The 25,564-nt window shown below is 34.8% G+C and overlaps 1 protein-coding gene across 1 annotated transcript; it reads right to left on the bottom strand.

The window, feature by feature from the left end:
• Positions 1-1,263: 1,263 nt before the first annotated feature.
• LOC142349429 (uncharacterized) lies at positions 1,264-25,564 on the bottom strand. The gene is made up of 4 exons (XM_075400975.1): positions 25,066-25,564; positions 14,118-14,346; positions 2,324-2,644; positions 1,264-1,863 (listed from the first exon to the last, which is right to left on the bottom strand). Exons 1-4 carry the CDS (start codon positions 25,285-25,287, stop codon positions 1,433-1,435), a joined length of 1,203 nt encoding a protein of 400 aa, XP_075257090.1. The 5' UTR covers positions 25,288-25,564; the 3' UTR covers positions 1,264-1,432.

Raw genomic sequence — 25,564 nt, 5'->3', positions numbered from 1 at the left:
TTCATTGTGTAAAAAAATTTGGATCTTTTCCGTTTGTGCCCCCCCCCCCCCAGCTTAGTGGGCGGATATTATTTGCACCCCCCAGACGCACGTGCAATATATTTACATAATGATTTACTATGTAATGGCCCGTGCTTTGTAACTGGGGGCGCATAACGTACTGGGGGGGCACAAACGGAAAAGATCCAAAAATTTATACATAAATTAAGCGTTTTCTACATTGGGCGTCAGAAGATGTTCTCTGAAACAAGTTTTGTTTTGATACCAGTAGACCCTAGAACTGATTGATTTTCCCAGGTGAAATTATCCTGAACAGAACTGTTTAGATCCAGGAAGGGTCCGAATTTGATATTGGTCTTTGCCTCTGATTGTTTTTTTTATCTGATTACATAAATCAAACAAAAAATGATACCATTCTTATTTCAAACACGTCACGTGCAACAGGGATCTTTTTTAAACAAATGCTTACAATTCCAATTCTGCTGCTCTGAACATCAAAACTGTAAAACATCTGCTCAATCCGAATTCTTTTTAACACACAAACCTAAAAAATATTAAATTTCCTCCTGATAATAAATGCTCAATTTTCACTTCAATTCCCTTTTCACATTTTCAAAACCTATTTTCTCCTTTTCGCTTATTAATCTACAGATGATATTCATACTCGAATCCGAAATGTAAACACAAGCGTCTAGGTGTTATATATGTCTGATAAGTATGAACGCAAACATTTCTTTTGCAGCAATTGCATTAGAAATGGATCAGTAATTAGTTTTCCCACAACAAAAATTACCTAAAATATTGTTTAAACTCGCAGAATTCTAATATTGTTTTTTAAAAAACGACTTATTGGAAAAATTATTAAAACTAGACAAAAATGAATAAACGTACTCATGTGCCTGAGAATGAGCTATTACGGAAAAACAACACTGGTTTAATTTTTCCATTTGTTCCGCATTTTTTTTAATAATAACAAGTTGCTGTTGAAATGCCTAACTACGTGGTACAGTCTAAAATACCATAAGGCGATACTAGAAACTCAATATGTAATAGTATGCCAAATAAAGAATCATTTGATGTCTCAGAAGCAAAAGGATAGTTTTGATAGCTTCAAAATTCTCCATAAATTAGTTATAATCTCATCGTGTTGAGTGAGATCTTCATAACTAACATCCGTTTATTACAACTACATATCATTCAGTTCCGTTTCACCTTGAATAAGGAAAAAAAGTGTAAAAGCCGCTCATAACAGATGATCATACCTTGATACCAAAAATAGTAAATTTCGAAAATCTTTAGTTTTAGAACTATGATATAACTTGTATGTTACCCCGAAAAGCGTTCAAATTTAACAGAATAATGATAATTGCTCAAAAATTGGTCATTTTTACAAAAAATACATAATAGGACAAATGAACTGATAGTTATTTGTTCAAAATTCTTCAATTTGGACATTCATTTGACTTCTTCGACTTTCGCTCTTCTCAGATCCGAAAGAATTTTGCTTCTTCGTTTCTCTGTTCACGACTTTATTGCTGTCTATTACGTAATTCTCAATTTGTTCATTAGTTTCAAGCATTGCGTCATCAAACTCTTGCGAAACGGAAACGAGAGGACTGCGGTTGCGTAATCGGAATTTCCCGCGGTTGTTGGAAACTCCCGTTATTGATATGTCTGGAATGTCGAACGTTTCCTGTCGGGTTTCTGGCTTGTCTGGCTGGTTTGCGAAGTTTGGTTTAAATGACATGCTGGAACCGCGTTTAAGTTTGCCTAATTTTATTGACGTTGTTTTCCAGAGAGGTTTTTTGGGTTTCTTCTGAGAAATCAGGTCACGATCAAGGGAGAGAGATTTACGATTGAAACCTAAACAGCATTATTTACCATATTGTGGATGGAGAAAATGATGAGATTACAGATTGTTATAGATCGCTATAGATCTCGGCTCTATATTGAACTTAGTAGACCGTATATATAATGAGTAATATATTTTTCATGCGGTTGACTTAAGCTAACATCGATAATAGAAATAATTTTGGTGATCGACTACCACTGATGTATATAGCGCACTATTTGTATGCTAACAAGCACCTGCTGGGGGTGAGGGCAAAAAAGTCCCAAAACTATAAATTCAGTTACGATGTTAACAGGCATAGTTTGACACGCAAACTCACCAATTTAATTTGTTCAAATATTAATTGCCAATATAAAATTCCAAGGTATGCACTTTTGACCGAATAAAATATGTTAGTTGATACGGAATTGAACTTCATAGTGTATAAACAACAAAAATTTTCCTACGAATTAGTTTTTGATGACAACTTGCCTGAAGAAATCGAAGAAAAACTCAATTTCTCAGCATATTGTTTCTTGTAATCGCTCAATGAAACTTCTTTTCGTTGCGCTACAGCGTTAATCATCGCCACTACAAAAAGCCCAAAATTGCCCAAACACAGAAACGCCTCAATTACGAAAGCCCACGAGACACTGCACCGATCTCGTTCAAAGTCGGTTTCTTCCATAAAAGGAAATGTTGAATCAAGCGCACTGCAGTAGCCGAAAAGCGAGTAGAAGTCGTGTGGGTGCTCTTCTCGGCCTTTCGTGTAGCCAATCAGATACAACACGACAGTAGCCGCAAAGCAAAGAGCTGAAAAAGAAGAATTTCTTTATATGGAGTTTTTATGTCCGTAAAACGGTTTAAAAAAACTATAAAGGCAAAGTTATATCCCTTATAGAATTGTAGAATGTAGTAAAATGACATGGGAGAGGGAGAGTAAGTTAGATAATTTAGGTCAAGTTAATTAAGTTAAGTTAGGTATTTGAGTTTAGCTTTCTGTTATTAAAGGCTTATTATTTCGAAGGCGCCAGGTAGGAGAATTGAGTGATATATCTTAAACAAACAAATTGATGAAAAAAAGCATATTGAGCTGTCGATATGTTTCGATTAATTAGAAAAGTTGTATTTGTGCATCAGGCCAAAGTCCAAATGAGTGATTTAAATTTAGAAGAAAACTAGAGAGCTAAGATTTGAAGTGAACTAGATACTTTGAACAGAATTGGAATTTCAATTTGAAGTAAAAATTTGAAATAAATAATGGGCATTCGCAAACGTGTTACCCTCGACATTTATGTTATGTTCATCATTGGAAACTGAAAATTTGTGAGGTTGTACCCCTGATGATTGTCCATATAAAATAGGGATGCGCGGTAGGTTAAACCTTTTTGATCTGAGTTATTTAAGTAGAGTTCTGTTGATTTAGAGTAAATAAAAAGGCAATTTATCAGTTTTTCGAAACACCACCAAGCAGATCTTGGCCGCCCTCCCCGATGGAGGTTATATTAAGTGGACGTTTAACAAATTTTAATGGCATGTACACCCAATGGTCCGCTCAGGCTGGTATACCTTTTGGTCCGATCCAACAACCCAACTCCGAGTTATTAGCACCGGAAATGGTGCGATTTGAAGGTTTTCGATATTTTGAATGGAAAACTGACGGTTTGAGTGCGATATACGGCTGACTAAAGGTTGCAATGTGTTTTATGTTTAAAGTTATGTATGAGATTATCATGGAAAAGGGTTAGGAAAACTTTTGGTGTCTTTTGCGGTAATTAGGCCGTTTCTACCGGAAGACAGTTAGCACTTAAATCGAAATAGCGGTTTCTCGAAAAGTTGAAGTCGGATTGACCTGAAATTTGGGGGATAGACTAATTTGGGTACGAGGAATCCAATTTTGAGGTCCGATTTGACCCCACACCAACCTTCACGGGAATAGCGCACGCCGGTGCTGCGGAACGCAAAGTCGGTGGTTCGGGGCGACCCGAGTGCCGGAAACCGGAGATTGGCCTTTTTGAGTGGCCGAATGACTTTGAAATGGTATTATTATGATAACCTGAGACAGTTAGTGACAAAAAATAACCTCCCCGGTCAATTTTGACGAACTCGGATTTTTCAGTTTTCGGCATCCACGACTCGTTAAAAATATTCAAACTGCAAACGACTCGAAATAGCTGATCCGTTGGTCTTGAAACTTGGCAGGCAAATTGGTGGCACCCTATATTTACTAGAAGTTTTTACCCCGAGACGTTTTGACCACTAATTCACGAGTTATTAAGTTGTTAAATTTGGGGGTAATCCGGGAGGTCAATCAAAAGAGTGCGCAGTCAGTTCTGGCTTTCTAGTGGGGGTTAGGCCATGGAATTTTGTGTGTAGGTGGAACAATGAGAGGATTTTCCGTGAGAGTAATTAGTTTTATCAACTTGACCCTCATTTTGGACGAATGACCCCTGACTGACCCCTGGAGGTGAAATTTTGGGCTTTTAGGAATGTTAGACTTTTTGGCGGTTTTTAACTTGTGAATTGCATGAAATAGTTTCAAAATTGAAAAATTACAATTGATCTTTGGTTTAGCGTTGAATTTAGTTATTTATTCAACACAATTTTTTTGACAGGGATTGATTGCAGCTAGTTAATTTAACAGCGGAAATAGAGGTATAAGAACTTTTCAGAGCGACTTTCAATGTTTACTAAGCAAACACTGATTGACATGTCAAGTGCAAATATGAGATAAAGTGGAGTGGATTTGTTTACATAAGAGTCCAAAGGTCGGTTACTCAAGAAAAGGAGAAGGTTGAACAATGGTTGGTATCAGTTGAATGACAGAGCATAATTTGATTTTGGTTTGTTTGCATAGCAAACAATGCCCTCCTAATGAATGTAATAGATTTAAAATTAAATTTGCAATGTTTACTAAAGAGATTAAGTTTTGTTTGCTTAAGATAAGAGCGTATGGGTTGAGTGTAAATTGAAAGTAAACAGAAAAAAAAATTAGAGGGAGAGAGAGAGAGAGAGACTTTGGAGATTTTGGGAGAAATTCAGAAGTTTGGATTCACACAAGTGAGAAAAAGCAGTTGGTTTAGTAGGACTAAACTTTAAAAGATTGTGTGAAAAGCAAGGAAGAGATTGAGATTGAGACTGAACACTGGAAGTTTGTAATCGCAAGACCAGTTGTGATACTATGAGCGTTTTTGATTGGTTCATTTGGGAAGTGAAGCACAGTTATTGGTATTATTAATTCAATTACTATTATAAATTGTCTTGAGTTTGTCTTTTCCATTGATGTGCAATTCTCTTACCTTTGTTATCAATATAAATAGAATTGATATTACGAGCCCTATTGTGAATTTACTTATTTCAAGGCAATCTAATTTGCAACAGCGTTCAAGAACGGAAGAGGGGAAATTGCAGAAAAACAAAGTAACGCTTGCTCCACTAATTCCAAACCTTTGGTTTATTTTATTTGAGCGATCTTCTGAGTGACAGAGTCCCCTCACTGTTGAGCCTAGCAGAAATTCAGAAGACGACTTTGGCGCTCCTGGGTGGGCTTCGTTTCTTTGTTACCTTTTGCTGTGATTTAACTTCCAATAAGTTGGAGAGCGTGCATTATTTCTCGTCAGAGAAACTGCTGAGAGCACATCGGAAGTTTACTTACATTTGTGATTTGGTTACCAATAGTTTGATTATGTTTGGTTATCAGTTGGTGAATTGTTTTCCTTCGCCAGGGTACGAAGTTTGGGAAGATTGGCGTGAACATTATTTGAGCACTGGCATGAAACTGGGATGGACGGAAGAAGAGATGATGAAGTGGTTGCCTACAAAGTTGTGTGGGTGGGCCTTGAATGCAGTAAGTGATTTGCCAAGAGGTTATTGGCGGTCGACTCTAGGGAAGCAAGCATGGACACTGACCGAGACGCTGTATCAGTTTGACATACGATTGTCTGACAATCCAAATTTTTACGAGCGAAGCTACAATTTGTTTGTTAGAGGAAAAGCGGCAAGTAGGGTGGAATTCAGTGAAACCAGTAATACTTCAGATCAGAGAACGCGACAGCAGTGTTCTCAAAGGCAGGTGATTGATACAAGAAGTAGCGTTTGCATTTCTTTAATTGATCAATTTCGGCAACCTGGCAGAAGTTCTGAAGGGTTTGGCATCGGGTCCAGCTGTGGTTTGCCAAGAAGAGGAGCTTTCGGTAAAGATCTGTCTGGAGAAGTGGAAGATACGAGAATTGCTGAGAGTGGTAGTAGAACAAGAATTCCAGGCTACAGCGATGAAGTGCAAACTGGAACTGAGGTAGAAATTACGGAGGAAATTTGTGGTCAAATAAATCAGAAAATTTATGGAGCAGCGCTAAGCGAATATGAAAACTGTGGCTTCAGAAAAAATCCGGCAGAAGAAAAGGTCATTGAGCGCAGTGTTGAGTCTTGTAGACCAGATGAGCTTCATGCCATGAAGAAGGATTGTGTACTGTCAGCAGAGTCTGGGGAGCTAAGCGATGAACAGTTGGATGATGACAATTTGTTTGAAGACATTTTGGATACAGATTTTTCGGATGTAGAGGAATTTGGTGTCAACGATGCGAGAAGCGAGAAAGGTTTTGCCGCGAGTTTGAACTCAGTAGCGTGCGACAACATAACTGCAATAGCGAGCGATTTTGGTGGTGGTGTCAAAGCTAACAGAAACGATATTTTGGGAGCCTGGGCCATGATGCAGTTGAAGACCGGAGGTCTAGACCAGAAGTTCTGCAATGCAACACAGGAGGCTGACGAGACACAAATGCGTAGAAGTGAGTGAACTGTGGACACTTTGGAGAATTGGACAAGTCAGAGAGGAATTAATCTTCAGCTGGTATCTGAAACACAGAAGGGTCTAAGCAATATTGCAGCTATTGACCGAACTAATTTTGCACAGTTGGGAATGGAGTTGGAGGAATGGGTGCAATCGCAATTGATTGAAAGTCAGCTTAATGGTAGTGTTTCGGTCGAACCAACGGATGAGCATCAAGAGGACAGTGCTGGAGTTGACAGAACAGGAAAATCCGATCACAATTAAATGACTACCGTGTTGCACAGTTGGGTTCATGACGACCAGCAGCCTAGGAGGGAGTACTCTAGCGGGTTTTCGCTGGCAGTTGAGCAGAAAGTGGATAAAGGGATTGCTTCGAGATTTCCGGAGATTGCGAAGCTGTTGCTGAAGAACCGATCGTCCAGCCGCAAGGAGAGGTGGAGCCGTTTGGAAGCATCAAGACAGCAGTTATGGTAGGATTACAGGAGAAATGGTAGCTAGAGTGGAATAAGAGGTGGACATCCATTCAGGCATCAGAGGAAGAAGATTTTCGTGTACAAGTGCACGACGTATGATGAGAGGGACGTTGACAGCTAAGTTATTCAAGCCTTTTTAACCAATTTTTACCTATATTGTTTTAAATTGACTTGTTAGGACAAGTTGATCAAGCACTATAGCCTTACAATTTTTTTTTCAAGAAATAAGATGATTTAGGGAAATGTATAGTTCTGGTAGATCTATTCTTAGATTTTTTTTACTTTATTGATTTTTGGGTTCCCTGGGTAGATGTATGTCAGAGGCAATAGAGTTTGATCAGAAATCAATGTTTATGAATTAGGTAGAAGATGTTAAAATGTGAAAATGCGACAGTGTTCTCAAATCTGATTTAATAAACCGCTATTCAAAATTTTGTGCAATTAGTTTACATTAAACCGGAGCTAAAGCTAAGTTGTTCACTTCACTAGAATGACTATTGTTAAACTACCTAGGAGTAGGTCAATCGGATAGGTCACAGGATAACGGCTTGCAATTATTCGGGAGAACAATAATCTAGGAGGGAGGAGTGTAGAATGTATTAAAATGACATGGGTGAGAGAGAGTAAATTAGATAATTTAGGTCAAGTTGGTTAAGTTAAGTTAAGTTAGGTATTTGAGTTTAGCTTTTTTGTTATTAAAGGCTTATTATTTCGAAGGCGCCAGGTAGGAGAGTTGAGTGATATATCTTAAACAGACAAATTGATGAACAAAATGATATTGAAATGTCGATATGTTTCGATTAATTAGCAAAGTTGTATTTGTGCATCAGGCCAAAGTCCAAATGAGTGATTTAAATTTAAAAGAAAACTAGAGCTAAGATTTGAAGTGAACTAGACACTTTGAACAGAATTGGAATTTCAATTTGAAGTAAGAATTTGAAATAAATAATGGGCATTCGCAAACCTGTTACCCTCGGTTTTTAAAATATGTTCATCATTGGAATCTGAAAATTGGTGAGGATGTTCCCCTGATTATTGTCCATATATAATAGGGATGCGTGGCAGGTCACACCTTTTTGATCTGAGTTGTTTAAGTAGAGTTCTGTTGATTTAGAGGAAATAAAAAGGCAATTTATCAGTTTTTCGAAACACCACCAAGCAGAGCTTGGCCGCCCTCCCCCATGGAGGTTATATTAAGTGGACGTTTAACAAATATTAATGGCATGTACACCCAATGGTCTGCTCAGGCTGGTATACATTTTGGTCCGATCCAACAACCCAACTCCGAGTTATTAGCACCGGAAATGGTGCGGTTTGAAGGTTTTCGATATTTTGAATGGAAAACTGACGGTTTGAGTGCGATATACGGCTGACTAAAGGTTGCAATGTGTTTTATGTTTAAAGTTATGTATGAGATTATCATGGAAAAGGGTTAGGAAAACTTTGGTGTCTTTTGCGGTAATTAGGCCGTTTTTACCGGAAGACAGTTAGCACTTAAATTGAAATAGCGGTTTCTCGAAAAGTTGAAGTCGGATTGACCTGAAATTTGGGGGATAGACTAATTTGGGTACGAGGAATCCAATTTTGAGGTCGGATTAGATCCACACCAACCTTCACGGAACTAGCGCACGCCGGTGCTGCGGAACGTAAAATTTGAGTTGCTGGTGGAGTATTGGTAGTAGCCTTATGATTTTTGGAGTGTTAGTGTAACTTTTTAAGCGTTTTCGATTGGTGATATTTTTAACCGCAGATTCAGACCGGAAGTCGGTGCTTCGGGGCGACCCGAGTCCCGAAAACCAAAAATTGGCCTGTTTGAGCGGCCGAATGACTTTGAAATGGTATTAATATGATAACCTGAGACAGTTAGTGACAAAAAATAACCACCCCGGTCAATTTTGACGAACTCGGATTTTTCAGTTTTCGGCACCCACGACTCGTTAAAAATTTTCAAACTGCGAACGACTCGAAATGGCTGATCCGTTGGTCATGAAACTTGACAGTCAAATTGGTGGCACCCTATATTTACTAGAAGTTTTTAACCGAAGACGTTTTGACCACTACTTCCCGAGTTATTAAGTTGTGAAATTTGGGGTCATCCAGTAGGTCAACGAAAAGAGTGCGCAGTCATTGCTGGTGTTCTAGTGGGAGTTAGGCCATGAAATGTTGTGAGTAGGTGCAACTATGAGAGGATTTTCCGGGACACTAAATAGTTTTATCAACTTGACCCCTCATTTTGGAGGAATGACCCCTGATTGACCCCTGGAGGTGAAATTTTGGGCTTTCAGGAATATTACACTTTTTGGCGGTTTTTAACTTGTGAATTGCATGAAATAGTTTCAAAATTGAAAAATTACAATTGATCTTTGGTTTAGGGTTGAATTTAGTTATTTATTCAACGCAATTTTTTTGACAGGGATTGATTGCAGCAACATTGCAACTTTAATTTAAATCTCCTACAAAATGTAGTAGATTTAAATTAAAGTTGCAATGTTTACTTAAGAGATTAATGTTTGTTTTTTTATAAGATAAGAGCGTATTGGTTTAGTATAAATTGAAGTGAAACAGACATTTAGAGAGAGAGAGAGAGACGTTGGAGATTTTGGGAGAAATTCAGAAGTTTGGATTCGCACAAGTGAGAAAAAGCAGTTGGTTTAGTGAGACTAAACTTTAAAAGATGGTGTGAAAAGCAAGGAAGAGATTGGGATTGAGACTGAACTCTGGAAGTTTGTAATCGCAAGACCAGTTGGGCTACTGTGAGCGTTTTTGATTTAGTTCATTTGGGAAGTGAACCACAGATTTTGGTATTGTTAATTTAATTACTTATATAAATTGTCTTGAGTTTGTCTTTTCCATTGATGTGCAATTCTCATACCTTTGTTATCAATATAAATAGAATTGATATTATGAGCCCTATTGTGAATTTACTTATTTCAAGGCAATCTAATTTGCAACAGCATACATGAGTGGAAGAGGTGAAATTGCAGAATAACAAAGTAACCCTTGCTTCACCAATTCCAAACCTTTGGTTTATTTTTTTGATCGATCTTATGGGCGACAGAGTCCCCTCACTGTTGAGCCTAGAAGAAATTCAGAAGACGACAAGAATATATAGGCATTTGTAAATATTAAACTGAGCTCAGTTGAAACTGTTTGTATTGTAGCAGTTAGTTTTAAGCGCATTATTGAAATTTTTGCTGCAATTGTTCATTAATTTACGCATTCTTTTCTCAGTGGAAGGGCATCAAAAATCAGTTTTTAACTCGACTTGAGTATTTTCGGACAGTTGTATGATAATTCGATCAAATTCAGTTTACTTCAGAGCAGGTTTCAGAACAATTCAGATAATGATTATGATTTCGATTAGATCGTGATTTTTCCTGATTTGTTCCCGGAATCAGAGCATATCAAAGTAAATTAAGTTATGAACAGACACTGAGTCAGTAGATTAGCCTATGACAAACATTCTGATTCTGAGATGATTTTCTCTCTGAAATTTTACTCTTCTGCATTTTCAAACAGTACATTAGAACAAAAGTAAGAACTTGCAGGTATATCCATTTTGTAAACCGAACTTATAACTGAAACTACTTTCGTTGAAAAATTATTATTAGAGTGAGAACTATCGTCATAAGACAGTGATGAGAATCTGTTATTGCAAAAGTTTGAGCCATCTGCTATTAGAAAGTCGAAAAAATTGAAGTTTACTATATATATATCGCAAGTTGATATAATCTATAAACACAGCGCAAAACATTCAAAAACCAAGACTGGCCGGTGTAAATTGTGACATGAACAGAGTAGAGAGCATCCTAAGAAACGGAAGGTCTCTGGAGTGACTAAGCGCTGATTTGCTCTGCCATCATACTCCGGGGATCTTCAATTTTCGAGCAAAGACTTTTTTCCATCTATAATCAAAGATGTACATGATCAATGGTCTAGGATTTCAATGCGACTTCCTTTTGCCAAGACTGTTTACAATATCACTTTGGAACTGAGAATTTTGCATGATGGTCTATAGGAATTTTGGATCGAACCTGCCGCACTTGGACTGATTATAAATAATTTTTCTAGGTATAATATTCTAGGTATTTATATTATCTGATTTTACCTGATTGGAAAAGTTATGGAGCCTAAATTATTATGTCGTTTTTGTTGTTCCGACCCCTCTTGAGGGGGGGGGGGGACTATAAACTCAATTTTCGTCGATCGATATAATCATCGTAGAGAGTTGAGACTGGTATCATTAGAAAGCTCGTCCAGCAGAGAATATGGAATTAATTTTTTTTTTTAATTTTCGTTTCTAACAGGGAGTTATCGAGGTTTAAATTTTTGAGAAAAGTAGAGTGAATTCCGTTGTTTTTATTCCCATTTTCCGGAATTTTTGCCTAAATTTTCGTCAATTTTGCTAAAATTTGTCAAAGTTCATAAAAATAGTGTTGTTTTTTTTATAAAGACAAAAAGGTATTGTTGATTATTTTGATTTAGTTTTTTTGTCCAAAGTTTTGGGAAAATGTTTCAAAATTCAGCCTTTTTCATCAAAAACAGAACGAAATAAGCTACTTCAGTCCACTTTAGTTCAATTTTCAGGAAGTACACCCTCCAACAATACAAATACAACCTTTGTAGACTCAAAAAGGGGGCTATTCCTACTTCAACTTCTGCTGAGAGTGCTCTGTAATTAAAACTTTGCCGCTTTGCTAACTTTTCGTTGATTATCAAAAACGTTGATTATTTCGTTGATTATTTTTGAGTTTATAGCTAACAATTTATCTATGTCTATAACATTCGAAAAATTAGGTGTTCCTAATGAACAAATTAGCAGGTCTAATTTCGGGCCAATCTTTGACTGCCACAATCCAAAAAGAATTCGGTTTTGTCGTTGAGAATTGTCGTTTTAGTCGTAAGAAATTTCCTGTATAACGGCATGTTTTATTGGCGTTTATGGAAAATAGATGAGCTGATATTCTGATATTAGACTATAGCTCATGGCTTTCATTACTTTGAAATCAATTGTTTACCGAAACAAAAAAAAACTATTTAACTTCGCAATTTTGTTCTTTTTAATGTCTTTTCGTTATCTAGTCTCGTTAATTGCAGGTCAAATGTGACATTATTGATTTCAATGGTAGATTTCAAAAGAGAGCGCTGTCACAAAATCCAATATTTTTACGTTCATTATGTCTGGCTTCGACAAGGTGTTCAACAAAAAAATCAATTTAGTTTGCGATTTTTGACACATTTTACGTTCATTTTGTAGACGTATCATAAACTCTGGCTAACTGCAGGTCTCAAGGGCTTCTTATGGAAGAATAAATGAACCTATTTAAAGATTTCATTTTGTAATTAACGGCTTTTTTTGAGGTAATTTTGTTTTGGAAAAAAATAGGCCACTTACTGCATTTCGAGTTGTTGAAGAAAGCGCAATCTAACGCGATTTGAGGGCCAAAATATGGCTTTACAGCTTTGACAGCCTTTTCTTGAAAGTTTTAATTGAGTTTTTATTGAATTTTTTGTTCGTTGTCGTTTTGTTGTTCTTTTTAGCCAAATAAATTGAATAAGGACAAGTCCTAATGCCCTTCTATTGAAACATTGGTAATTGTAAACTTGAGGATATTTCACTTGATTTCTAATGGTTTTCATTACTTTGATGTTGATTGTTTTAAGAAAAAATTAGCGATCTTTTTAACTTTACTGTTTTTGTTCTTTTTGTCTAATTGTTACCAATCCTTTTTATGGACTGGTCCCATATCATCTTCTGGTAATTTATAAGTTATTTTGTTTAGTTTATTTTTATCTGACGGTATGTTGACTTTGTTATTAAGTTTTCTTTTTAAAACCGACATAAAGCTTTTGATGAAATTATTGTTTGTTGTTGTTGTTGTTGTTGTTGTTTGATTTTGCTGTTCGTCTTAATTCGCTTTCTTAATATTGGCATATCCCATCAATCTAGTGCATCATTTTTTTTACTCCACTGAGTTATTTGCTTTGGAGGCTATCTTTTCGTTCTTAAACCATTTTTTTGAAAAGTACTTGTTTTTTTGTGGGTTTTTTTTGGGTTTTTTGGGATTCCCGAAAATATTTTTTGGGTTTTTCTATCAGTTCATCATTTGGTAGACAATTATGCCGAAAAATGATGAGCGGGGTTGGAACCTTATATGCGATCGCACATCACCGCGCCTCCTTGTATATTTTTAGTCTTTTTCCCTTAAAAAAACTACGACATACATTTTTTCATACAAAAATTTTGCATCAGAGCTGCGACGGATTAAGGAACATAATTGGTTACAGCATTTTAATCATTAAAGAGGAAAACAAGAGCCCGTAAAATTTTTGCGGGTAAAAACAGGCTCATGAAAAGAATTTTGACAACAGCTCGAATTGATTCTAATTCAATTTTTTCTTGCTTAGTAGAAGTCGAGAGCAAAGGTCAGGCAAAAGTCCGGTGTAAAAAAAACAGGTGGAGCACTAGTCCAGCGTGAAGAACTTGAGTCAGGAAAATCTGAGTGTTGCGGTTTCCGACAAGCAAACAGCGAGCTTGCTTAACTTGGGTCCTGCTAAAGTCTAGCTGAAAAATATTGCTCAAATAATTGTGTGACAATAGCTCGACCCAATTCCTATTCAGGATTTTGATTTGCGGAATAGGGTCAATCAAAATTCCAGCGTGGGAAATTTGAAGTGAAAAAAGTCGAGCATGACATCCAGGTCAAGGAAAAGTCCAGAATTAAAAAGTGGGTCCAGCCATAGTCCAGTATGGACTATTTGGATCGTGAAAGGCCATAACTTAAGTTGAAGCCTAAAACGACCTGCTGTATGTTTAGTGGCGAGTTATAAATATTTTGACCACTTCTCAGCTCATTTATTTTTCTCAACTCATTTTTCGAATAAAAGTTCAACACATTCTTTATATAATTTTGGCGCTTCTGAAAATTTGGAATTCAGCACATTCAGCTCTCTGATCACATAAATTGGTAATTTTTTGAGCACATTCGTAGCACATGAATAAGCATCATCAACATTAACTTACCCGACAACAGGTGTGCAACGCTGATGAGGACGAAAACCCACTTTGTACCCAGACAAACCCTGAGGGTGATTAGCCCAATTAGAGACACTGCACCCACTGTGGCTGCCGAGGCACACACCCACGACCAGTAAAAATAGTCGTTCAATTTCGTGACGTCATCTGCATTCTTAGCTGAGCCAAAACAGGTCTCGGAGTGACCAAATATGGAAGTTGAGAGATCGGAGCATTTCTGAAAAAAATTAAAAGAAACTAGATTGTGACCATTGAAACCAAATGAAAAAAAATCTTGATAAGTTTCTGTGTACGAAACCGTGATATTGTCTAGGACTCTAGCCAGTATATAAGGCGCCTTTGTTGCTCATGTCATTATGCCTTTATTACAATGTCTTAAAGATATGTAATGATTAGGGATTGAGTACAAATAACAATTTTTAATGATTAAACATCTGATTTGATTGATTTGTGTCAAGTTGTTCCACGGGCTACTGTTCTTGGTTCATTATCTGCAATCTGTACGTAGTTGACATTGTTGTTCAAAAATGCGAAACTATTAGGTAAGCTATTGATACTTTTATCTTAGCAAACATAATCAAAACTTTGCAACGTGCTACCCAGGCCGAGGTTTTCGCTGAAAAGTATGTAAGAAATGCGCTGTCAACCGCTGAAAAAAAATATTTTGCGGCGGATAGTTCTTGCAAAATCACACGCTAAATGAGTTCAAAATTAAACACATTTCTTACATAATTTAAGCACTTGTCCGCACATCAAGCGGATAATTGTAAGAATTGTCCGCTGAAAAATATTCTTTTCAGCGGTTGTCAGCGAATTTCTTACAAATGCTCCCAATACTTTCACCACTTTTCTTACACAATTTTAATACTTATCTTAGGCATTTTTAGCGCTCTGCTTACACAATTTGGAAAATGGCAATTTCGGACAATTTTGAATTTTTTTCTGCTTCTGTACATCGGCAGCGCCGGAGCAAGACTGGAGGGAATTGCACTGGAGTAGTCCAACTTAAAAAAACAGTTGAAACAATTCCAAAAGACTTCAGAACTTTATCAACTCTTAATACAATTTTGCTTGTATCGGATTAAGTATCGCAGCTGGAGTGTACTGCAACAAAACCTAATTAAATGAGTCCAGTTAGCTTAAGTGCAATTGTCTTCCTTCCGTTAGCCCTGACAGAAATCTGACGCATTTCAGTGGTTCTCTTTTTCAAAAATATGAATTATCATATAAAAGAAAACGACGCAGATTTTTGATTGATAAATGGCTCTTCAGAGCTAAAAATATGAAGGAGCGTACATACTGATTACGTTAATTGTGGGCAATAAATTGCTCGTAAAATTTTTAAGTAAGAAATGTGTTGAAAGTTGTGAAAATCTCTCTTTTTCTGAAATGTTTAAATTATGTAAGATTTTTTCTGAAATTTTGAAGCCTTGAAGTTATGCAAGGAATTTGTTGAAAGACGTGTCACATTTTAAAAAAGAAATGTGCCGAATTGATGTAAAAAATGTAGTGAAAGTGCTAAATTTGGGTTTTGGCAAGTTCTGAAATTATATAAGTATACTGAAAAAAGTGCACAGATTTTCGAAGAAAGGCGTTGTAAAGCGCTGAAAAAAATTATCCATCGCACTCTGCCCCTTTTAATTTAGCACATCTTCAATCTTAAAATAAAAAAAGATTAGATATTTTACACTACATTCTCACAATTTAAGTGCTGACAAATTGAGTATATAAAAAACCTTGAAAAAAACATGGTCAAACACGAATCCAAGCAAATAACACAGCGAAATAGGTGGCTGTAGTTTTATATATTGTGTCATGCTTACAAACTGAAGTGAGGCATATCTTTTCAGAATCAGACCAATTTATCAAATGCTGGTTTAACTTGTAGGATTGTGTTCCCGAAAAATTCTGATCATCTCCTGATCCACTCCTGAGTAATCAGTGAATTCCAATATGCATAAGTTGTTGAAGAATTTAGAAGAAAATCTTGAAGTTTCTCTGGACAGCAATTTAGTTAAGCTATTAAAACATGCTACCAACGCTCCCAATTAAAAAGATTTGGTGGAAAGTAAAAGCAGGCAAATTTTTTAATAATGTGTTTCCTCCTCATCTACAACATGAAATTCTATTAGTTGTATTTAACTACCGAAATGCTTTCAGAAAATTCAACATCTTGTGTTTTCCAAATATCCATAGCCATAAGGTCCATCAAACAAACAACCTAATACAAGCTTTTTTTTAAAAGGACTCTGTGAATTAAACAGTGCCCAATAATTGCAATTAGACATTTTGGCAACTAGTTGGTCAAGAAAAAATTCAATCCTCACTGGATTGACAAACGCAATAAACTCATAAGCGACAAACGCACGTCTAAGACAACTTCGGTTGTTACATTTTGTTAGGTTTGAAGTTTTATATTAAATCCCATAGGCCTCTGGAAATGGCCGTACAGAATAGTCAAATTTTAAATCTTGTTTTAACAAGCTATATTTAGTTGATGATTTATTTAAGTGGTTCTTTTAATTCAGATCTTTTTCTGTGGTTTAGGCCAATAAAAAGTTGGCAGGTTTTCTCTACGCAAAATTTCGAAAGCAGTGAACGAAGACATTATACTTAGCAAATCAAACTTCATTGATAACTTTAATGAAATTGTATGTTCTAATTTTAAAGAAAACTAATAAAAATATGAACACTTGCAACTAGATTTCACCCAATAATAATTGTTTTACTGCTATTAATCAAATATACCAACAATTTAGTAATTTTAGCCACTAACTTCAATTTAGCATAATTATAATAAGGTTTTTTGAACTGTGGTGACTGAAAAAACTTTGGACTATCATTCAGTTTATCATCGATGCACTCACCTATATATTTACAACTTTTGAATCGATGCTCATTTCAGCAACAAATTCTTTAGTTTTTTGATTTGCAGTAACTCTGTTTTGTAAATGTTAAGCTTCATATTATGGAAGAATTTGTTGTCAAATTAACCACAATAATTTGGGTTTGATTGTCATTCAGATCATTTGAATCCTTATTGTTAGTTATTATAACAGAATCTTCCGCAATGTGAACTATTTCGAAGATAACTGAGGTTTTTCCTCTTACTCTTATATCATCGAAGTGCAATATAAAAAAGGTCCGAGCAAAAATAAAAATTTTATGGTGAAGCAGCTACAGCTGTAAGACTATATTGCCGCATTACTTAATTGATTGAAATTAGGTACCTTGATAGTAATGATCTTTTTAAATTAGATATGCTTAAAATGTGGCGTTATTCAATTTTTCCCCTTCCAAAGTTGTAAGTTACTGTAAGTTATGATTTAAAAAATTACAAAAATTGATTGATTAATGTTCTTCAGAATCGCAAGAGATGAAGGATCATAGGCGCTGACTATCTTATAAGCAATGGCGAGGAACATTTTTGCATGTAAATTTTGTGAGGTAGAAATGCAGAAAGACGCATGAGAAGAATTTTTGTTCGACCCAACTTTTGCAATTAATCATTTGAGGAGAAAAGTGCAATGAAAAAATGTATTCTTGACTTATGATTTGACTTTTGATCGGTGCAATTTTTACGCCTTGATTTTATTGGCCATGGAAAAATTGAGCGCCCAATTCTGATCGAGCAAAAGCTTCAGCTTAAATTTTCGGTCGAAAAAATTGGAGGTGAATAAAAACGTCTAGCATATTTCTTTCAACAGCTCTTATGGGTCCAGCATGGCCTATTCATAACTTTTTCCAGCCAAACATGGTCTTTTCATATATCGACGTCTAAGCTAGGTTTATATAGCCTGCAATAAGGAATGGCTGATGAGCAGATGTGATTTTCCGAAAGCGTACTGAAATAAAAAGTTCGTGGGTTTTCTCGAGGCAAATTTTCCAAAGCTTTGAATGAGGACCTAAAACTTAACAAATCAAATTTCATCGATAACTTTTCAATAAAATCGTATTCACTATTTTTACTGAAAATAAATAAACATATAAACACTTGCAACTAGTTAAATTAGATTTAACCAAAAAAAATGTTTTACTGCTATTGATCTGAAATACCAACAATTTAGTATTTTGGGTCTCCAACTTCAATTTAGCATACTTATAATAAAGATTTTTGAACCGTTGTGACTGAAAAAACTTTGGACTATCATTCAATTGATCATCGATGCTCTCACATATATATTTACAAACTTTTTAATCGCTGCTCATTTCAGCAACAAATTGTTTAGTTTTTTTGATTTGCAGTAACTCTGTTTTGTAAATGTTAAGCTTCAAATTATGGAAGAATTTGTTGTCAAATTAACCACAATAAATTGGGTTTGATTGTCATTCAGATCATTTGAATCCTAATTGTTAAATATTATAACACAATCTTCCGCAATATGAACTATTTCGAAGATAACTTTGGTTTTTCCTCATATATCATCGAAGTGCAATATAAAAGAAGTCCGAGCAAATATGAAATACAAAATTTAAAAGAATTTTTGTGATAAAAATTTTATGGTGAAGCAGCTACAGCTGGAAGACTATATTGCCACATTACTTAATTGATTGAAGCTAGGTACCTTGATTGTAATGACCTTTTAAAATTAGATATGCTTAAAATGTGGCGTTATTCAATTTTTCCCCTTCCAAAGTTGTAAGTTATTGTAAGTTATGATTTAAAAAATCACAAAATTTGATTGATTAATGTTCTTCAGAATCGCAAAAGATGAAGGAACATAGGTGCTGACTATCTTATAAGCAATGGCGAGCAACATTTTTGCACGTAAACTTCTTGAGGCAGAAATGCAGAAAGACACATGAGAACAATTTTTGATCGACCCGACTTTTGCAATTAAACATTTGAGGAGAAAAGTGCATTGAAAAAATATATTCTTGACTTATGATTTGACTTTTGATTGGTGCAATTTTTACTCCTTGATTATATTGGCCATGGAAAAATTAACCGCCCAATTCTGATCAAGCAAACACTTCAGCTTAATTTTTTTTTGTCGGAAAAAGGGGAGGTGAATAAAAACGTCTAGCATAATTCTATTCATAGCTCTTATGGGCCCAGCAGGCCCTATTCAAACACTTTTCCTGCCGAACATGGTCTTTCCATATATCGAGGTCTAAGCTAGGGTTATATAGCCTCCAATAAGGAATGGTTGATGACCAGATGTGACTTTCCGAAAGCGTACTGAAATAAAAAGTTGGTGGGTTTTCTCGACGCAAAATTTCCAAAGCGTTGAATGAGGACCTAAAACCTAACAAATCGAATTTCACCAATTATTTTTCAATGAAATCGTATTCTCTATTTTTACTGAAAATTAATAAACATATAAACACTTGCAACTGATTAAGTTAGATTTAATCCAAAAGTAAATGTTTCACTGCTATTAATCTGAAATACCTACAATTTAGTAATTTTGTCACTAACTTCAATTTAGCATATTTATAATAATGTTTTTTGAACCGTTGTGACTGAAAAAACTTTGGACTATCATTCAATTTATCATCGATGCACTCACATATATATTTACAAACTTTTTAATTGCAGCTCATTTCAGCAACAAATTGTTTAGGTTTTTGATTTGCAGTAACTCTGTTTTGTAAGTGTTAGGCTTCAAATTATGGAAGAATTTGTTGTGAAATTAACCACATTATTTCGGGTTTGATTGTCATTCAGATCATTTGAATCCTAATTGTTAGTTATAATAACAGAATCTTCCGCAATATGAACTATTTCGAAAATAACTCAGGTTTTTCCTCATATATCATCGAAGTGCAATATAAAAAAAAGTCCGAGCAAATAAAAAATACAAAATTTAAAAGAATTTTTGTGATAAAAATTTTATGGTGAAGCAGCTACAGCTGGAAGACTATATTGCCACATTACTTAATTGATTGAATTTAGGTACCTTGATTGCAATGACCTTTTAAAATTAGATATGCTTAAAATGTGGCGTTATTCAATTTTTCCCCTTCCAAAGTTGTAAGTTATTGTAAGTTATGGTTTAAAAAATCACAAAAATTGATTGATTAATGTTCTTCAGAATCGCAAAAGATGAAGGAATATAGGCGCTGACTATCTTATAAGCAATGGCGAGCAACATTTTTGCACGTAATTTTTTTAAGGCAGAAATGCAGAAAGACGCATGAGAACAATTTTTGTTCGACCCAACTTTTGCAATTAAACATTTGAGGAGAAGAAGGCAATAAAAATATATATTCTTGACTTATGATTTGACTTTTGATCGGTGCAATTTTTACTCCTTGATTATATTGGCCATGGAAAAATTAAGCGCCCAATTCTGATCGAGCAAAAATTTCAGCTTAAATTTTTGGTCGGAAAAGTGAAGGTCAATAAAAACATCTAGCACAATACTTTTCATAGCTCTTATGGGTACCACATGGCCTATTCATACCCTTTTCAAGCCGAACATGGTCTTTTCATATATCGAGGTCTAAGCTAGGTTTATTTAGCCTCCAATAAGGAATGGCTGATGACCAGATGTGACTTTCCGTAAGCGTACTGAAATAAAAAGTTGGTGGGTTTTCTCGACGCAAAATTTCCAAAGCGTTGAATGAGGACCTAAAACCTAACAAATCGAATTTCAGCAATAATTTTCCAATGAAATTGTATTCTCTATTTTTACTGAAAATTAATTAACATATAAACACTTGCAACTGATTAAGTTAGATTTAATCCAAAAGCAAATGTTTTACTGCTATTAATCTGAAATACAAACAATTTAGTATTTTTGTCACTAACTTCAATTTAGCATATTTATAATAATGTTTTTTGAACCGTTGTGACTGAAAAAACTTTGGACTATCATTCAATTTATCATCGATGCACTCACCAATATATTTACAATTTTTTAATTGCAGCTCATTTCAGCAACAAATACTTTAGGTTTTTGATTTGCAGTAACTCTGTTTTGTAAGTGTTAAGCTTCAAATTATGGAAGAATTTGTTGTGAAATTAAACACATTAATTTGGGTTTGATTGTCTTTCGGATCCTTTGAATCCTAATTGTTAGTTATAATAACAGAATCTTCCGCAATATGAACTATTTCGAAAATAACTCAGGTTTTTCCTCATATATCATCGAAGTGCAATATAATAAAGGTCCAAGCAAATATAAAATACAAAATTCGGAAAAATTTTTGTGATAAAAATTTTATGGTGAAGCAGCTACAGCTGTTAGACTATATTGCCACATTACTTAATTGATTGAAACTAGGTACCTTGATTGTAATGATCTTTTAAAATTAGATATGCTTAAAATGTGGCGTTATTAAATTTTCCCCTTCCAAAGTTATAAGTTATTGTAAGTTATGATTTAAAAAATCACAAAAATTGATTGATTAATGTTCTTCAGAGTCGCAAAAGATGAAGGAACATAGGCGCTGACTATCTTATAAGCAATGGCGAGCAACATTTTTGCACGTAAATTTTTTGAGGCAGAAATGCAGAAAGACGCATGAGAACAATTTTTGTTCGACCCAACTTTTGCAATTAAACATTTGAGGAGAAGAAGGCAATAAAAATATATATTCTTGACTTATGATTTGACTTTTGATCGGTGCAATTTTTACTCCTTGATTATATTGGCCATGGAAAAATTAAGCGCCCAATTCTGATCGAGCAAAAATTTCAGCTTAAATTTTTGGTCGGAAAAGTGAAGGTGAATAAAAACATCTAGCACACTAGCACAATTCTTTTCATAGCTCTTATGGGTCCCACATGGCCTATTCATACCCTTTTCAAGCCGAACATGGTCTTTTCATATATCGAGGTCTAAGCTAGGTTCATTTAGCCTCCAATAAGGAATGACTGATGAGCAGATGTGACTTTCCGAAAGCGTACTGAAATAAAAACTTGGTGGGTTTTCTCGACGCAAATTTTCCAAAGCTTTGAATGAGGACCTAAAACTTAACAAATCAAATTTCATCGATAACTTCTTAATAAAATCGTATTCACTATTTTTACTGAAAATAAATAAACATATAAACACTTGCAACTAGTTGAATTAGATTTAACCAAAAAAAATGTTTTACTGCTATTGATCTGTAATACCAACAATTTAGTATTTTGGGTCTCCAACTTCAATTTAGCATACTTATAATAATGATTTTTGAACCGTTGTGACTGAAAAAACTTCGGACTATCATTCAATTTATCATCGATGCAATCACCTATATATTTACAACTTTTGAATCGCTGCTCATTTCAGCAACAAATTCTTTAGTTTTTTGATTTAAAGTAACTCTGTTTTGTAAATGTTAAGCTTCAAATTATGGAAGATTTTGTTGTCAAATTAACCACAATAATTTGGGTTTGATTGTCATTCAGATCATTTGAATCCTAATTGTTAGTTATTATAACAGAATCTTCCGCAATGTGAACTATTTGGAAGATAAATGACGTTTTTCCTCTTACTCGTATATCATCGAAGTGCAATACAAAAAAACATCCAGCATGGCCTATTCATACCCTTTTCCAGCCGAATATAGTCTTTTCATATACAGAGGTCTAAGCTAGGGTTATATAGCCTGCAATAAGGAATGACTGATGAGCAGATGTGACTTTCCGAAAGCGTACTGAAATAAAAAGTTGGTGGGTTTTCTCAACGCAAATTTTCCGAAGCTTTGAATGAGGACCTAAAACTTAACAAATCGAATTTCATCGATAACTTTTCAATGAAATTGTATTCACTATTTTTACTGAAAATTACAAAACATATAAACACTTGCAACTAGTTAAATTAGGTTTCATCCAAAAATAAATGTTTTACTACTATTAATCTGAAATACCATAAGTTTAGTATTTTGGGTCACCAACTTCAATTTAGCATATTTATAATAATGTTTTTTGAACCGTTGTGACTGAAAAAACTTTGGACTATCATTCAATTTATCATCGATTCACTCACCTTGATATTTGCAAACTTTTTAATCGCAGCTCAATTGAGCAACAAATTGTTCATTTTTTGATCTGCAGTAACTCTGTTTTGTAAATGATAAGCTTCAAATCATGGAAGAGTTTTTTTGTCAAATTAACCACAATAATTTGGGTTTGATTGTCATTTAGATCATTTGAGTCCTTATTGTTAGTTATTATAACAGAATCATCCGCAACATGAACTATTTCGAAGATAACTTAGGTTTTTTCTCTTATATCATCGAAGTGCAATATAAAAAAAGGTTCGAGCAATCATAAAATACAAAAAATGAAAGAATTTTGTGATAAAAATTTTATGGTGAAGCAGCTACAGCTGTAAGACTACATTGCCACATTACTTAATTGATTGAAACTAGGTACCCTGATTGTAATGATCTTTTTAAATTAGATATGCTTAAAATGTGGCGTTATTCAATTTTTCCCCTTCCAAAGTTGTATATTATTGTAAGTTATGATTTGAAAAATCACAAAAATTGACTGATTAATGTTCTTCAGAATGGCAAAAGATGAAGGATCATAGGCGCTGACTATCTTATAAGCAATGGCGAGCAACATTTTTGCACGTATATATTTTGAGGCAGAAATGCAGAAAGACGCATGAGAAGATTTTTGTTCGACCCAATTTTTGCAATTAGACATTTGAGGAGAAAAGTGCAAAGAAAAAATATATTCTTGACTTATGATTTGACTTTTAATCGGTGCAATTTTCACTCCTTGATTATATTGGCCATGGAAAAATTAAGCGCCCAATTCTGATCGAGCAAAAAACTTCAGCTTAATTTTTCGGTCGGAAAAAGTGGAGGTGAAAAAAAACGTCTAGCATATTTCTTTTCATAACTCTTATGGGTCCAGCATATGAGGACCTAAAACCTAACAAATCGAATTTCATCGAGAACTTTCCAATGAAATTGTATTCACTAATTTTTCTGAAAATTAAAAAATAAAAAACGTATAAACACTTTCAACTAGTTAAATTAGATTTCATCCAAAAATAAATGTTTTACTACTATTAATCTGAAATACCAAAAATTTAGTATTTTGGGTCACCAACTTCAATTTAGCATATGTATAATAATGTTTTTTGAACCGTTGGACTGAAAAAACTTTGGACTATCATTCAATTTATCGTCGATTCACTCACCTTGATATTTACAAACTTTTTAATCGCAGCTCAAAATACAAGAGTCGATTTGTGATAAAAAATTATGATAAAGCAGTTAAAGCTGCTGGACTATTTTGTCACTTTACTTAATTGATTGAAACTAGGTACCTTGATTGTAATAACCTTTTTCAATTAGATATGCTTAAAATGTGGCGTTATTCAAATATTTCCCCTTCCAAAATTGTTTTTTTTGTAAGTTATGATTTAAAAAAAACACAGAGAAAAATTTATTGATTAATGTTCTTCAGAATCGCAAGAGATGAAGGATCATAGGCGCTGACTATCTTATAAGCAATGGCGAGCAACATTTTTGCACGTATATATTTTGAGGCAGAAATGAAGAAAGACGCATGAGGAGAATTTTGTTCGCCCAATTTTTGCAATTAGACATTTGAGGATAAAAGTGCAATGAAAAAATATATTCTTGACTTATGATTTGGCTTTTGATCGGTGCTATTTTTACTCCTCGGTTGTATTGGCCATGGAAAAATTAAGCGCCCAATTCTGATCGAGCAAAAACTTCAGCTTTAGTTTTTCGGTCGGAAAAAGTAGAGTTGATTAAAAACGTCTGGAAACATTCTTTTCATAGCTCTTGTGGGTCAAGCATGGTCTATTCATACCTTTTTCAGGCCGAACATATGGTCTTTTCATAGATCGAGGTCTAGGCTAGGGTTATATTGCGTACAATGAGCAATGGCTGGTGAGCAGATGTGACTTTCCGAAAGCGTACTGATGCTCAAATAATTTTGTTTGCAGAAAGAAACTCGTGCATTTGGTCCGCTCTTGCACAACAAAAACAAAATTGAACAGTAAGGCCTCACCTGGTTGATTCCAAATGTGGCAACCCGGTCAACAGTCAGTCTATCATTCCAGTTATCGCCACCTTCAACGTCATCGTTGGCGGGCAAACTGGTGTCACGTGACCTAGTCACGATCCAATTGGGCTCAAAGTAGGCCACGAGAGACAAGAAGCAGAAGAGAATTGAGAAGGAGATCCAAAGAATGGCGAATGGTTTCGTGTCTGAGGTTGTTTTCAACGTCATTGTGATATTTGGGTCAATTAAATAACATTCGTTTACAAAATCATCAGCGGTTCTTATCTTTATATAAATAAAAGTCTGGAAATAACTTATCAATAACTGGGGAAAATCCGACTTCCGAGCTTGAATTAATTCTGAGTTTTAATTTTGTACAATGGCAACAGTGTGAAAAATAGTTTACTACATTTGAAGGTTTCCAATTTTTCAAATAAAAAAGAGAATTTTTTGCCACAATCAAAACGTGAACAACAAATTTATCATTTAAACAGCAGGGCTTTGT

Source organism: Convolutriloba macropyga, chromosome 11 (assembly GCF_964194025.1).
Source record: "Convolutriloba macropyga chromosome 11, txConMacr16.3, whole genome shotgun sequence".
NCBI classification, from domain to species: Eukaryota; Metazoa; Xenacoelomorpha; order Acoela; family Convolutidae; genus Convolutriloba; species Convolutriloba macropyga.
Note: the sequence above shows the minus strand (reverse complement) of the source record. Positions and strands in the feature narration are given on the sequence as shown.